This window comes from Neolamprologus multifasciatus, chromosome 15 (assembly GCF_963576455.1).
Source record: "Neolamprologus multifasciatus chromosome 15, fNeoMul1.2, whole genome shotgun sequence".
Lineage (NCBI taxonomy): Eukaryota > Metazoa > Chordata > Actinopteri > Cichliformes > Cichlidae > Neolamprologus > Neolamprologus multifasciatus.
The window spans coordinates 37888783-37905905 of NC_140453.1; the positions used below are offsets into that span (position 1 = coordinate 37888783).

A 17123-nucleotide genomic window follows, 5' to 3' on the forward strand; every position below is an offset into this window, starting at 1 on the left:
AGCCTTAGCAGTCTCATAAAGCTTGTATTGTTTGTCGCTTTTTTGAGACGAGAGATATTGAAGGAGCTTAAACAGAACATCCCAAAGTAAAAGTACCAATTTATGTTGTGCACATGGCATGTTCAGCAGAATTCTGTGGAGACTTAACTACTAAACATTCCACATCCACATCATGTCTTTTATCCTGCCTTCCTTCTCTCTCCCTAACTGGGCACGGCAGATAGCTGCCCCTCCCTGAGCCTGGTTCTGCCGGAGGTTTCTTCCTGTTAAAAGGGAGTTTTTCCTTCCCACTGCCGCCAAAGGGCTTGCTCATTGGGGGTCATATGATCGCTTGAGGCGACTGTTGTTGTGATTTGGCGCTGTATAAATAAAATTGAATTGAATTGAATTGAATTAGCATTTAACAGCAAACCTCTTAGGCCTAGCGGTCAGGCTGCATTTCAGGCAACTACTAAAAAAAACAACACAATTTCCAAAACAACAGTTAGAGCTCCAACACATAAACATTGGTACCTTTTAAATCAAGTTTCAGAGACTTTGAGGTAGGGACCTATGTTACTATCTGCTCCTCAAATAGTTCAAAATTTAAATAATTCATTAATTGCAACAACTCTATAATGGTATTTTAGTTAGCATGTGGCAAAGACGCAACTCTGAAGATGGTGTTTTATACAGTGACCTGAAGCAGCAATTATTTATGTATTTATTTTATTTTATTTTTTATGCTTTTTCTTATACAAGCAAAAGGAAAAAATAATTATGCTCTGTATCTTGTAAAACACATATTTCTAACATTGTGACTTACTCATCGGTATGTTTTTATATATTGTATATAGTTAAAATAATGACATATGACTCGACTGAAGATGTATGAACTAACTAACTTCATTAGTACTTAATAGTATGATCAACAAAGTTATAATAATTAAAAAAATATTTTAAAAAGAAACCTTTAGTTTTGCAAGCAATGGGGGAATGCTCTTATGAATATCATTTAAAGGTTTAATTCATTTGCATCACTAATGTGATGCACACAGAAAGGGTGATGTTACCACAGTTAGAGCTCACTTTATTAATGTCATGTAAAATCATGCTGATTCTACCTGTGAGCGCTGAGCCACTTTTTTCTTGACACAAAAAGCCCACCTTGGATTAGAATGCTCCGAATGAATCATGGATGAAATTCCACTTGTATAGATGAAAACAGATGAAATGTGTGAGGAAATGGTGATAATGACAGTGGACTAGGTGCTTTGTGATGGTGGAAAAAAACATCAGCACCATACTTCATTTTGCCCTCAGGATTTTTCATACACTCACACACAGGAATGCAGAGCCAAAGCTTTCTCATTTTTGAGTGCTTGTTTCATAATGGTACTGCAAAAAATAGCTTAAAATTTTGTTTAGAGTGAAAAAAAAAAAGAAAAATGATGCCTCATAGCCCATTAGCACAGCATGCCACAAGATGACGGGTGGATGTGTGTGTATGCGTGTGCATTGTGTGTGCGTGCGTGAGTGACGACTCCACTGGCGTGGAGGCCTTGTGAGTGACAGAAAAGCTAATTGACAAGCGCAGACTCACAGGAGCGGAGAGTCAATGGGGCCCGCGAGAGCGTACCTTCTCCCGATGATGAAGCCAAACACCATGAACACCAGTATGATGGTCCCCGCCACGGCCACCACTGCAATGATGATGACGGGGTTCTGCTCACTAGAGACGATTGCAGCTGATGAAATGGACACACACACCAAAGAAAAACGGAAACACTTTGAGTGAACTTCAGCACATCAGACTACAATCTGCAGGACATTTGGTAATTGAGCCCATTGAGTAGCATGGAGATTGATAACGTGCCCCACCCCCCACCCTTTTCCTAACCTCTGAGAGAGTGGAAGAGGGACGTTTCTATTTTTGAGCTGTCCTTATACACACGGCTCTACTGTTTCAGAAAGTGGGCTTAATAGTCCCAGACGGCGACAGCGATGCCCTTCATCTCAAACAAAGACACATTCAGGTTGAATTGTTTCCCATGCACAGCTCTCACTGTGCTCAGACAGTTTGCACTGACAAACTGGTGAGTGCAATCGTAAAAAGAGGATACTTGTGCATTTCAGATCAAGTGGATCCGCACTGTGTAAATACTGAGAAATGCAGTATCAGGAAAAAAGTGGAAGCTATAAAAAAATCTGTCATGTGCCTTTTGTCCAATCAAAAATCAATATTAGCAATCATCTATTTGGAGAAGAATTTTACTGTCATATTACACACTTGCAGGTTTTCCTGTGGAAGCTGTGGTTCACTGTCTCGGTCAAGGACACTATCACAACCATGCCTAGACTGCAAACTTCTAACCTTGATACAGGACACACTCGGCATGTGGTTATGAGTAATTAACGTGTCCTTTTATGCAGAAATGTTGGATGTAAAATGGGCAAGGGTGTAATTTTGGGTGAACAGGCTGGATGGTAGATCTCAAAACTAAAGAGAAATTAATGCAAACAGAGGATTAAATGCAGAAAAAGCTGAAACTTTGGTTTTGAGTACTTTTTTAAAAATGAAAAAACAAAAAGGAAAAAAAAGAAACAATTCAAGCTTTATTAATGCTAAAAAAAAATAAAAAAAATAAAAAAATTACATACTCCAACATTTGGGTTGCCAAGCCGCAAAAAATCCCTTTGGGAGTCTCAGAAAGAACAGTGTGCCTGCTTAATTTCGGAAAACATGTTAAAGATCCAATATCCATTTATTGTGTTATTCCGTAACAACTCCTTCATTAAAGATTTATTCAAATTCCTAACCGCTAATAACTTCCAAACTATTGCTGCTGCTGTTTAAAAAACATATAATTTGTTCTGTAATATTATAGTAAATTTATAAATATCACAAAAAAAAAAGAAAAAAAAAGGGCATTAACAGTAACCCGGCAATGTTTCTATGTCAACAGAGGGATTGCGACCTTACCTCGTGTACGTCTTTCACAAAATTGTATAGACGCCTACAGACTTTCTGATCCATAACACAAAAACTCCAAAGCTTCATCCCGCTTTCAATAACATACTTTAAAACTCAGGGCTGAGCTAATGTAATGGGTTTATCCTCTCGACACTACAGCAGTTTGTCCTTGTGCTTAGCGATTTTTCCCACGATGTGTTGTCAGCATAAAGTCAAAGCAATTTGTGTTTGCATTGCTTGAAAGCAACTAATTTCCCTGGGCTATTACTACAGTAGAAGGAAATATTAACAAGTTGTGCCTAAATATTTGAGTGGGGAAAACAGCCACAGAGTCCCATCTTATAAAGCTCACGCTGAATATTTTCGTCATTAGGTGTTTTGAAATAGGTGTGTTCGACACACCCAAAACATCTTTTTTGACTCTAATAGGGATCTCAGACTTAATCAGAGAAAATCATAAACTCACCATGAAACTAGAGATTAAAATGACTGACGGTCATTTTTACTATAGAATTCCATTCAATCTGTATAACATTACCAAAACAAAAAGACAGGAGTTGCCCCCTGCTGGCCGTTAGAGAGAATGCAGGTTTCATACACTTCCGCAGCGCCTTCACTTCAGACTGAAAATCTTTTCTTTACAGTTAGTGCACTGCTGTGGCCCAGCATCAGTTTAACTGGAGTCATACTGCTGCGCCTAACTAATCCACATACTGTTTCTGCCCACATGGATCGACGCTTAACCACAATTAAGTGTAAATCTATTAATTAATTCTTTTTAATATTTGATTTTTTTTTTTTTTTACCTTTGTTATACAGGAAAGGAGGGCTGACAGAGAAAGAATGTGGGTGACTGACACATGCTTAAACACAGGCCTCTGCAGTAATTGTTGGTATGTAGGTCACCTAATCAACCAGGTAAGCTACTGTGGCACCCTATGTGGTTCATTTTGATCTAAAATAAAGTAATAAATTGTGCAAACCTAATTGCCATTTATCACATTCTTATATCACCCTATAAATGTTGCATGTATAATTGCTCTTCCAAGTCTTGGCAATCAGGGGAAAATAGCCAGTGATACAAACATCACCAACTATTTAAATTGTTTCCAAAAGGAAAAAAGTCATGTTTACTTGTCTCCAAAATATTGGTGTAGTCTTATAGTGAGGATTTATCCTTCAGGGTGAAAACTTCACCATAGCTTTGTCGTAATCGCAAACTCCACCACAACATAACGTGATGTGCACCCCCCGATAAATGTACTAACTAACTAACTACAACATAAACAATCATAAACAAAGATTGGGGACCCAGGCAGTAAAAAAGTCCAAGCATTATATTTGTTTCAGCACATAAAATACCAGGAGACGACCATGACTAGGCCGCTTACATAAATTAGGTCATAGACTCTATAAAGATTCACTGCCTTGGAGTGTTAGTCCTTGTGATGACTTGATTAAGCGATGGGCAGTCTTACCAACTAGAAAAAAAAGTTTTAAAGTCAGGTACTCTAAATTGCTACACTTGAGTATCGCAAAAAGTGAAATATGGTCAGCCTTAATACTTCAGGAATATGGTAAAATCTAAGGAAGTTATAGAGGACAACCTTTGTTTCTACTTGCGATGATTATTACAACAATGCATAAAACTGTAAAGCATGGTGACAGAAACACTAAGCCCTACCTGTGGCCTCTTCTTTGGTGGTTATCTCTAGTCTAGGCCCAAAGGTGCCATATCCTGCTTCTGTGAAAGCCCTAATCTGGAACACATAGGCTGTGCTGGGCTTTAGGTTGTTCACCGTAGCTGATGTGGACTTTGACCTCACAGTAGAGTAAATCCGGTCCTTCTGATCCTGCACAGGAAAAAAAAAAAGGTAATTTTACCCATTTTATATAGTATAAGTTGTCTTTATTAGCATTTTGAAATGCTTTCACATTACTGCTGATGACATTTACATTCAAATTTACGTGAGTCACAACTTTTTAATGACAAAGTTAAGGCAAATGAAGCTTATTAATAAGAATAATCAGTGACTGAGTTATATCACTGTAGTTTTAGCCTGGCCTTTGTTACGACTTTCAGAATTTATGTCACAAAAATGGTGAACATCACATTTTTCTGATTGTAGATTCTAGAAGACAAAAAGTTCTAACTGAAATCATTATCTACCATTAGGCAGCATGCCTCAAGGAGAACATAAAGGCATCTGAAAATATCTTTTCCATCAAGGAATACATTTGGATTCACAGGCTGCACGCACTGTGTGCTTTGCTGTTGATCTGTAAATGTTTTGCTCAGCAAAAGCCCAAATGGAATGCCAGGCTCTGTTACAGGTGCGGTCATTTCTTCCAACTTTCCACTTTTACAGCTGGGCAGACCACAGCCATAGTACGTGACACAGAAGACTGATTCGTCAGTGTACACAAGAGACTGCGGCCAGCAGGACTGACATCAGCGCTCTGCTACTCTGCCTTTGATTTGCTGGGTTAAATTTGCTTCGTTAAACCTCGCAGCAAAAAGCTGATGCGCTCAGACTTGAAACACAGTGAAACAGTAGCATAATCTATGCAGAACGGGAAAGGAGATAACAGTAACAGATTACTAATTCTAGCAGAGCAGCAGCCATGGATTGCGCGTGTGCTAAACATGTGTGTGGGGGTGGCTGTGAAGGACTATAGCCTGATTAAAATCTTATGAGCATCTCATTCATTATTGCAATTATGAGACAAAGAAGGTACTTGCAGAATCTTGTGCATTCCACTCACAGCCACGTGCAAACAGAATGCAAAATGAGGAGTTGGCAAAAAAAAGAAATGGTGCTTAGGGAAGCGACAAAGACAAACAAATGTAGCGCAAACTTACCTTTTCATAATATTTGATCTCATATTCTGTGATGACACCGTTGGGTTGCTGGGGCTCCTGCCAGGAGAGGTGGACGCTGTGCTGCTGCACTCTCTCTTTGATGACCTCGCTGACCTGGGACGGAGCTGTTTAGAGAAGAACATGTCAATAAGTGCAGGGCAAACCCTCTCAGCATGCACAGGCATAAGGCCAGCCGCAAATGAGCCGCACCAGCTCCTCGACCAACACTCGCAGGCCCTCTGTACATGATGAATATTCACATGGACGCTTCTAAATGTTTACACCTCATGATCAAAATTTCAATTACACCACCAACAGCAGATGGTGGCATTATTCCAGCCAGGAGAAAACCACGATTTGTAGCTTGTGAATGACAGTTTAGTTCAATTACTCCCAACATTTCTAGTGGAACAAGCAGACACTTACTATCCCTCATGACAGAGCTGTTCCGAACGCCTCTCAGAGGGAGAGGGGTGTACCTGTAACCTCCTGACACCAGTCTTATGCACACCAATTATCTCGGGCTCTTTGCATGACTTATTTTAAGTGTCTGGCTGTCACTTACTGCTGCTACATTTAGTTTTGCTAAACAGTGCACAGACATTTTTTCAGTTGTTCATGCCAGTAACAAAGGATAAATGATACACACTTATATAGACAGATTTTAAGCTAACTTTTGGGCCGTGTATTTTCTGTACTCCTGCTCTTTCTATATAGTAATGCTGTGGCCTCATCTACTGCTATTGTCCTTCAGGTTTAAAATTCATAAAACCATAGCTCAAACCAGTCAGCTGAAATGTAGCATAAAAAAACGAAAGGGTTTGGGTCAGGTTTTGGAATCGTCATTTCATTAGATCTGGTGATGGGTAAAATATGCTGTGCAAGACGTATCAACACATGCTGACCACTTCACCTTTTCCTTGTCTGGTATTAAACTGCAGTAGAATCAGCTGTTGAACAAAGTTTTCTGTAATGTCGAACGTCTTCTAGCTCAGCAGCTGTGTTTGCAGCTTCTCGTACAGCTTCCATTACCTTTACAGTACATCATTATCATCATTTTGATTATAATCACCGTAATTTTACAGCACTTTTCATAAAGACCCCAGTGAGGAAAAAAGAGGGCAAGCTTTTTGGATTAGCAAGCTTCACCCGGAGGAGATGATGCTTTCAAAAAATATGCTTTCTGCAAATCTGCACTCTAAACAGCCCCAAAATCCTTTCTGTAAACATACGGTAAAATCTTGATGACTCACACTCCTCTAGGGGCAAAACATATTAATTAACACATCTTTTCAAGTTTGAGAAAGCTGCCCTGGGGAAGATTTGAACTGTAAGGTAAAAGCCACCTGTCAAAAGCTGTGGTTGGATTTCTTTAGTTGGTCTTTAGATCAGCAACAAGCTTTGAAATGAAGGAAAAGTGTATGAATGAAGAACAAAGATACAAACTGAAATGTACTTATTGACTTAATTTTTTATTTATGTACAAATGTAACAAAAAACAACAACTGTCTTGCCTTTTGGCTGTTTGTAATATGTAAAAAATGCGTCAACCCAGTAGAGACAGTCCCTTCCTGTGAACAAACAGAAGCTGCTAAGTGTCTCTGTCATGCTCAGTGACCCCATGGGAGTTGAACCTCTCTACCTTTAATACAGTCTGACCTTAGATTGTTTTAAGATGACCTGCCACTAATGACTCTTGGTGGATTAAAACCTCATTAGGCCTCATCATCGCTCCTAACAGTAATGCACAAGACAGCAAACACCCGAGACCTTGTCAAAAACCTGCTGTTGTGACATGTTCCCTCATAATCCACCCAAAACAGAGAAACAATGTGTCTTTTCTCAGCACAGTTAGCCAGTCAAAGGGATGATTGAGCTTTCTCTTACAAGTCACAACAAGCAGTTACTGCTGCCTTGGCTGCTTTCTCTCCCCCCATTCCAATTCTGGTTCAGGTGTATAGGTCTAAAACTTTGTTTCTTGCCTGTTTGATTCATCCCCAAGTGTTTTAAGTCTTTATTTTTGATATATTTCAAGTGCCTCTAATGGCGCTTATTTCTTTCTATGATATTTTGAAATGTAACACTATCTGTGACTTTCGTTTTACTTTTATGTTTAAATGCAATCAATAACAAAGAAAAAAATGCAATTTGGAGAAATAAACTGGAAAATGAGCAATGATCCATGACAGTATTGCAGGTGGCATGCTGCTGTATGGCTTCCAAATATAGAGAAAACTTTTTGTTGGATGATAATACATCCATCACTCTACAGTGACAAAAATTGGAGAGGCAAAAGAAAATCACAATTGTTATTCCCTAAACCTCTGTCCAAAAAAATCAGACCTAATAACTCCCATGATACACTAGTTACACCACAGAGACCGGGTGTCTTAAATGTTTAAACTCTGTGCTTTGAATATCCTGAGATATCCTTTTGAGGTAAGCTAAAAATAAATTGGAATCCCTTAATCCCCAGTGTTTATTACACAACTTTACTTGAAAGGGCCAAACAGATGTGCTACTGCAGAGTTTCTTCACTTGTATTCTACAAGTTGGTTGGACTTATGAAATGTCAAAAGGTCAGGAAAGGTCAGGAAAATGGTGACAAGCTGGATCTGATTGGCTGCGTGCAAAGGATATCACCTATAAAGAGTCACATGTGACTCGGGTTAGGGTCAAGCATAAATGACCTTATTAATACATACACTCTACGCATTCATTCCTGTCCTAGTTACATCCATCATCAGCACCCATTTGTGTGGATCTTTTTCGTCCATCGTTTGGTAGGAGGAGCTAAAATGGCTCTTTTGATGTTGAAGGTTGTCCACCCCTGGGATAGTTCAACCATGTGCAAAACTCAGATTTGTTCCAAGGATAGACTGGGCCTCTCTTAATATCAGATGTTATTTACTTTCCCTCTTCTAAAGGGATATTCTCTAAAATGCACGTTTCCTTATGCAGCTTTATAATGGTTTTGGTTATGCAAACCAGGCTCTTGTCCGAGGGTACAAAATATGTAATATGTAACCAAAATATCAAACATGTGCTTAAGTTTTTAAAATATACAGTTCTTGCTGAGAGACAAAGCATTCTTCTCTTCTTCAACTGTGTACTTGTATGAGAGCTGTTATTCTCATGCAAAGGCAGTAATACTGCCTGATCTACAAAGTTAACATAAAGCATGATGAGCTACTTTCCCTCACAGCTTCTTCTCCCTCCAGTATGTGATGTGAGCTCAGGCACTAGATCTGCCCCATTTAGCCCCGTTGGCCTGTGGATGTATTAGCAATTGCTCAGGTCAAGCCCACCTCCTCCTTTACCCTTTCATGGGTGACAGAGAGCTGGGGCCTTGTGTTTCCCAAGAGATCATGAGATCAGTGAGCAGTATTAGCAAATGTGATGTTCCATGGGCTAAAGGTAATCATTCCACCAGGGTGATTTTCTGAATGATAAGAGAAGTCATTCTGCATTTCTCAGGGATATGAATCCAGACCACAGTTGAACGTTAATTCTAAAGGAAAAAAACGTGTTCCTCGGGCTCTCTCTGCCTCCCCCACGAATCAGTCAGGCGGCACTGTGTGACAGCCATTAATGACTGACTTGATATCATGGAGACTCAAACCAGCCAGCCACTCTCACACTTTTAGCCTACCTGTGCTGCTTAGCACAGTGGAAAATTGTATAATTGTCATGCCAGTCTTAAAGAGACCATTTTGAAAAGCATTTGTGCATTTATTTTGCAATATTAGAAAATGTGTTAGTGACCCTGAACACCTTCTGAGAAGGTAACTGAACCAGAAGCCAGTCACCACCGTGCTCTGAATTTGAATCATCTTATGAATACATTAGACATTGCATTTCTAATATCCTCTTCTTTCATTCCACTATCTAACTTTGAATCTGATGCAAAGAGCAGAGTGGAGGTAGTTCATTACATAAGCGTCTTTATCTGCCTCTATGCATGCCTCATGGACCATAGCAATCCTAAAAACTCATATATTAATTACTGCAATTTTCAAGATGTGCTTGTGTATCTTAACGCCTACGGCACCATCTGTGTTGAAATGCAAGAGATTGTTGGAGTTTAACAGTGTTTAAAAGTTTACAGCAGGTTTTTCTTTTTTTGAACTGGATATTCTAATGTTGTCTGTGGGGGAAAAGTCTTTTCCTGATTCCACAGAAGACTTTTTTCTTAAACTTTGTGCACCAACTAATGCTAAATAAAAGCATTTACACATGGGTAAACGTATTTTTTCATCCTTGAAATCTTAGGAATCAATGTGACATATACTTTAAAGTACAGTTCAGCTGACTCTATTCTTCAAGATGTCAAGTGTTTCACACATTGGCAGTGACTGATGCCTTTAACACAATATGTGGGTCTATTCAGTCTCCCTTTTCATCACTGCAGAAACAAATATTTACAGGGCAGCCTTGTTATTACACCAAAGGCTTTGTAACACTTCATCCTTAGCAGCCTGGGAACAAATAACCACACACAGTTTGGTTCGACACTAACGAGGTATGACATAATCAAGATTAACTCTACTTTATGTTGTGACTCCCGTAACAGAGATAAAAGCGAGTGCCGTTACACATTAGCAGATAAAGAGAAACCAGCTTTTAAGGGCTGATGTTTGCAAATTATCAGAAATATGTCGATTACTTGTTATTGATACAAATCATTAATCTGAAATCGGATTACTGCACATTAAGATAAATGTTGGCTCTAGCTATTGCTTTACTGTGGCCAAAGTCATCACAATGCTGAGCTCAAATCACACATTTATTGAATATTGTTTATAGGCTGTGTCAGAGAATAGTGATATATAATCTGGGGTGTGATTGGCTGGAGGGGATGCATTCTCTTTTCATTTATATGTCCCTTCCCTGAGTCGAATTCTTTTTTATCAGCAGTAGGGACGACATTGATCTCCACTGATTTTTTAATGCAGCAACTTGAAAAAGTTAAGTTGGACTTAAAGTCCAAAGAGTAAGCTCATCAGAAACAGCCTGTCAGTGCTAAGCTCAGCTGAATGTTATTCTGATGTTAGTATGACATTCTTATTTTTACAAACTTACAACCAAAGCCAATTTATATGGACTCTCCATCAGTCTATTCTCAGTCTATTCTTAATTTGGACTTATTAGACAAATCTTAAGTATTTGATTGGTTGAGTTGTCTGCTTTTTTCCCCTCTGTACTTAACTAACAGTCTTCAGCATATCACTCAGTACAAACTCATAGGTCTTCATGTGTTATTTCGTCTGTTTGTAACTAAACAAACTAAGATCAATCTGATCCCTATAAACAGTTAGCTGTTTATGAATATTTGTGGGTAAGTTAGTTTTTACCAGATGTCAACATACTAGTTAGAATGAGATAGGATCCTTTTTTAAAAATATAGTGGAATTCTCCTTGAAGGTCAGAGCTAAACCTTCTGGTCAAGTTGTCTTCTTGGTTAAATCTGGCATCTGGCTGCACAAAAAATGGTTGCATCGATTGAGAATAGTACGCGGGTCACTGAAAGAGGGCCCCAATTTCTGCCAATCTGTTTCTCCTTTAGCCTTCTGCCACTTGCTCCTGGCTGTGTCCTCTCCTGGTGGACAATGTCTGCCTCTCCCTGAGAAAAGTTCACAATTTGAATTTTGCCTAATTTCATGCGACCCCAGCTGATGACATCGTCAGCTGCCCAATGTTGTAATGTTGCAACTGCCCACAGACTTGCCCTGCTGTAGTACTTTCTACAGCGCCTCCATCTTACAACAAAACTCACTGCAGACGCAGTCCCTGGTGTGGCGTGGACAGCGAACGAGCCACCTCTGGTCCACCATAGGAGTCAGTTTCACCAGCTGCTGTCAAGTCACTTCTCCATAGACTAACTTATCAGATGATTTTCCTGTTTCTGTTTTTTGCAACTGCTTAGCATACACAAGACCACAGATAAACCACATAGTGGTGGAGTTAGAATACGCTACAGATTTAGGGGAGAATAATGTGGTTTAGAGTTAGCGCCAACAATAACTTCAGAAACTCAAATTGAATGAATGGTATGCCAAAAAAGCCCACAAAAAAACAAATGAAATCATCAGCATCTAAATCAAATCACACTGCTGAGCACCTTATTGATGTTTAAAGGTTAAATGGTAACTGGAATCTTTTATTCCATCTTATCCTAATTTCGGTTCCCTATCATCGATCATCTGGATTTTGGTCTGACATAATTAAAGTTGCAGCATGGTTACTCATCACTGGCTAACCATAATATTTCAGGAACATGTTGATGGTCCAATCATTCCTATTCACCGCAGATGGTAAGGTGTAAAAATGTACCCTTCAATCGAATGCGTTTGAAAGCACTTTTAAAGAGGACAGAGTGTTCCCTGCATAATAATGCTGGCTGAGGTAGGGACACCTTTTAGTGACCATGCTGGGAGGTCAAAGGATGCTCCGTTTGAAAGTAGTTAGTTTGGCCTGATGTGAAAGAGACCCAGGCTCTGACAGCTCTCACAGAGAAGGATTATTAACAATGGGAACATCAGATGAATTCACTGCTGATAGTCCAAGTAACCATCGTGATATTGACCTGCACAATTATTTCCCAGTTCAAGGAGCCACTATCATATTCACAGCTATGTTTTTTCTTAAAAGTAACAGACAGAGCAGATATGAAATGATGTTGGATGCGTTTGACCATAAAGTGAGCACTTTTGTTTTAAATGAGAAGTTATTCACTTAATAGAATCCCTCCTTGAATTCTCTCTGCACTCAGGCATTTTTCTTTCTTTTTTTTTTTTAAGTGTGTGAGTCACTGAGTGCATCACACACCCCTAACAGCTTAAGTATAGCCCTATGTGCTGCTGTGAAGCCAAGAATCGGAATTGCAGTGGAAGGTCAGTGGGGGAAATTGCATTCATGCTACACTGACATGCACACACAAGGCACACTGTGCATGATTACCCCTCCAGTGCCTCCTGACAGGGAGTTCATTTTTACCCACAGTGGAGTTTCATGCTGCTCACTCTCATATAATATCAAAATGCCATTCAGTAGTGTAACAGATGCAGAAATCATTGGTCAGCTTTGTTACATAATTGTTAAACCAGCAGGGACCCCGCTTATTGAAGAAGCACTCAGCTTCCCTGTGTCAGTGTCCAAATTAGGGAGCAAGGCTGGCAGCCTATCATCAGCAGCTCACAGCACTTGATGATTTCTTCAAGTCAGCTAGAATCCGGTTTGCAAGAGCCATATTTATTTTTGCTCATGCAAGGCAAAAATAGTGTCATTTTCACTCCAGTGTGTTGTGTATGGAATTTGCATGAGCGTACATTTGCAATGGTGAAATGGCAAACTTAGCCACATGGTGTGATCCTTTTACAAGCCCACATACACACTGGGCTTAAATCATACTGTAAATAAGACTAGATAAGATCATTGTTTTAAAAGAATATTTTGCATTACAGCCAGAACCCAATCAATATTTAAGTCTAAAAAACCTTAGCTACTAATAATGAGACTGCTATTTAATATGATGCCTGGGCCTGATAATTACAAAACGACAAATCCTTCCATCCTCAGTGGTTTGACTACATTCTGGTTAGGGCTGCACGATTAATCGTTAGAAAATCGCGATCTCAATTCATAATTATGTGCGACCTCATTTCCAAATGACAACGATTAAAAAAAAAAAAAGATTGTGGAGGTATGTAATAACGACAGGAGAGGTCTCAGTGTCTCAGTCACTCCAACTTTATTAACTGACTCTCAGAACATCACATATAGTTAGCGCCAAAATCTCCACCCCTCACTTCCCTTCAACTTGGGTGTGAGTGGAGCCACCTGGTGGTCCGCCACACATACCCCCCCCTGAACACACAGTTAGGTCTCTATTCAGTCCAGGACCCTGGGCCTAAGCAAACGGCCCGAACGACTGAACCTGGGAGGGAGAGAACAGGCAGAGGAAGGTCCATCCTGTGAACGAGGCTGGTGAAGGCGAGCAGGAAAGGCAGAAGAAGGCTCAAACGCCGGTGGTCCGGGGGTAGTCCTGGGGGGAAAACCAGAGTCTGTCAACCCCATCGAAGGAGGGCGGCCACGGCGAGGGGCCTGGGCCGGCACTACATTACTGTCCGGAAGAACATGTGCAGGTTTAAGTCTGTCAACACACACAGTCTCCCTTCGACCCCCAAAATCCAAAACAAAATGTTTCTGGCCCGGTTCGATAACCCTGAATGGGCCGTCATACAGCGGCCGCAGCGGTGTCCTGTGGGCATCGTGCCTGACAAAAACAAACTTGGCAGTCTCTAAAGTCTTTGGAACAAAAGTGTCAGGCACGCAATGGTGCACCGGACCAGGAACCCGAAGCGAGTGCAAAAGGGGGTTGAGAGATAGCACAGAAGGATCGAAGCAGGGGGGAGGGTTCTCGGGCAAGAATTCTCCAGGCACGCGGAGGGGCTGACCAAACACTAGCTCAGCTGGGGAAGCGCCGAGATCCTCCTTAACCGCAGAGCGCATCCCAAGCAAAACCCACGGGAGGCGGTCAACTCAATTGCCATCCTTTAAGGAGGCGCGAAAAGCAGCCTTAAGCGACCGGTGGAACCGTTCACACATCCCATTAGCTTGCGGGTTGTATGCGGTTGTGCGGTGGACTTTAGCCCCCAGTCCATCAGCCATGGCCGACCAAAGCTCGGAAATGAACTGGGGGCCTCTGTCTGATGTAATGTCCGCGGGTGGGCCGAAACGCGAGACCCAGGTCGACAAAAACGCCTTGGCCACCACTGCTGCGGTAGTGGACGCCAGGGGAACAGTCAAAAGGTGCGTAAAACCTTGTGACTGCGGCAGAGGACCAACCAGATCGACATGCACATGATCGAAACGTTTGCCGGGTATGAAGAACTGCTCCAGGGGCGCCTTGGTGTGTTTATGAACCTTCGCACGCTGGCAGGGAATGCACGCCGACGCCCATTCCCTAACAGATTTGCGAAGGCCTGGCCAAACAAATTTAGAGCTGACCAGTTTAACAGAGGCCCGGACCCCCGGATGAGAGAGAGCATGTACCGAGTCAAAAACTCGACGACGCCAGGAAACGGGAACCACTGGGCGAGGGCGGCCGGTGGAAACGTCACAGACGAGCAGGGGACCACCGTCCTGCACGGGTCTGTCCTCCAGTATGAGGCCCGTCTGGGTGGATTTAAGCGCGAGGATGTCCGGGTCACTGCTCTGATCGGCAGCCATGGCGGAGTAGTCTATGCCGAGAAAGACGGAAGAAACCAGCGCACGGGACAAACAGTCAGCCACATGTCTGTGAAGGTTCTCAGTCATCCAGGTCATCGTAGTCAAAGGAGCTTGCAAAGAAAGCGTCTGGACTTCTTTAAGTTACTTGAAGACGTTTCACCTCTCATCCGAGAAGCTTCTTCAGTTCTAAGGTCAAATGGTGGAGAGTCCCAGATCAGTCCCAGTCAGCCACATGATTGGATTTACCAGCCACGTGCCGAATGTCCGTGGTAAACTCAGAAATCGATGCCAACTGGCGCTGCTGGCCTGCACTCCATGGATCAGAAACCTTGGACATGGCAAACGTCAAGGGTTTGTGGTCCACGTATGCGATAAAGTGACGACCCTCGAGAAAAAAACGGAAATGACGAGTCGCCAGGTGGAGCGCCAGCAGCTCCCTGTCAAAAACGCTGTAATTGCGTTCGCTGTCACGCAGACTTGGGCGGCACCTTTCAGGCCAAATGGCATGCGCAGAAACTCGAAAAGGCCGAAAGGTGTAATTACGGCGGTTTTGGGGACATCCTCCGCGCGCACGGGAACTTGGTGATATCCCCGCACCAAATCGATCTTCGAAAAAAACCGAGGTCCCCGCAAGATGGGCGGAAAACTCTTGGATGTGGGGAATGGGATAACGATCGTTCTCTGTGACATTATTAAGACGACGGAAATCCCCACAAGGTTGCCACCGACCATCAGATTTAGGCACCATGTGTAACGGGGAAGCCCAGGCACTATTCGAACGCTGCACGATGCCCAGACGCTCCATGGTGGCAAATTCTTCCCGAGCGACAGCCAATTTGGCAGGGTTGAGGCGGCGCGCGCGCGAACACCGGGGGCCCTACTGTAGTTATGTAATGCTCCACCCCGTGCTTCGTCACCGTGCTCGAGAAAGTGGGGACAGTGAGTGAGGGAAACTCAGAAAGCAAACACTGAAAAATGTCACCCGAATCTACTGAGTTAGCATGCACCACGGGCTGAGCACCCCGAGTCAAACAGGGCAATGAGGAAAATGACACAGCATCAATTAAACGTCTGTTAGCAACATCAACCAGCAGTCCGTGGGCACAAAGAAAATCAGCGCCTATTATAGGCACAGAACTAGCAGCAACAACAAAGTTCCACTGAAAGTCACGGTCATGAAAGCAAACAGTCACCAACCTTTCACCAAAGGTTTTGATGGGAGAGCCATTAGCCGCTGTTAGCAATGGCCCGCAGCCCTCAGCTAGCCTGTCCGAGCCAGCCGGGGGAAGAAGGCTCTTCTGTGAGCCAGAGTCCACCAGGAAACGCCTCCCCGAGCGTGAGTCCTCTAAGAAAAGCAGCCTTTCCTTGTTGCCAGCGGTCGCGGCTGCTACAGAGCGCTGACATGCCCGTTTCCCTGGGTCTGGAAACTGCAAGGCGGGAGACAGCGCCGTGCCTTCGCTCCAAAACGCTGGTGATAAAAGCAAAGCCCTTTTCCGCGGTGCCGCCGTGCAGCGATTCCGGCTACCGTGGACGAGTCGGAGTGCCCCTGGAGCATCGGTGAGGGGGCGGGGGAAAACGCTGGTGAGTCCTGAACAATCGCCTGGACGCCGAAACTCCTGGTAGCCAGGAGAATGCGATCCGCCTCTTCCGCAAGGGAGCGGTAATCTTTCGTGGCCAATAGCGGGGAGTTGGCAAGGCCAGCGCGCACTGGAGCCGGCAGCTGTCGGAGAAAGAGGTGGGTGAAGAGAAATCCTCCGTCATCCGCGCCCAGCAAGGACAGCATGCTCTCCATGAGCTCGAGAGCGGTGCCGTCGCCCAGGCCCGCGAGGGAAAGGAGTTTCTCAGTGTCTCAGTCACTCCAACTTTATTAACTGACTCTCAGAACATCACATATAGTTAGCGCCAAAATCTCCACCCCTCACTTTCCTTCAACTTGGGTGTGAGTGGAGCCACCTGGTGGTCCGCCACAAGATGACGATTGTACCGCATTTTTGATCCGGGACATAATCTGCATGAAAACAAGTGCTCACGCTTCCTGCTCAACAAATGACAAGGGCGGAGCCTTATACCACGTGA

General features: G+C 42.7%; 1 protein-coding gene across 4 annotated transcripts in view; it reads right to left on the reverse strand.

The window, feature by feature from the left end:
* The window catches only part of epha7 (eph receptor A7), a 94185-nt gene that overhangs the window by 20096 nt on the left and 56966 nt on the right, over positions 1-17123 (reverse strand). For 2 of the 4 annotated variants that reach the window (XM_085132544.1, XM_085132545.1), the window contains exons 6-8: positions 5817-5941; positions 4638-4806; positions 1583-1727 (exon numbers count right to left, since the gene is read on the reverse strand). In XM_085132544.1, the coding sequence (XP_084988670.1) occupies positions 1583-1727; positions 4638-4806; positions 5817-5941 (439 nt within the window). The remainder of the gene's footprint in view (positions 1-1582; positions 1728-4637; positions 4807-5816; positions 5942-17123) is intronic. The other 2 variants (XM_085132546.1, XM_085132547.1) reach the window with 1 other exon arrangement.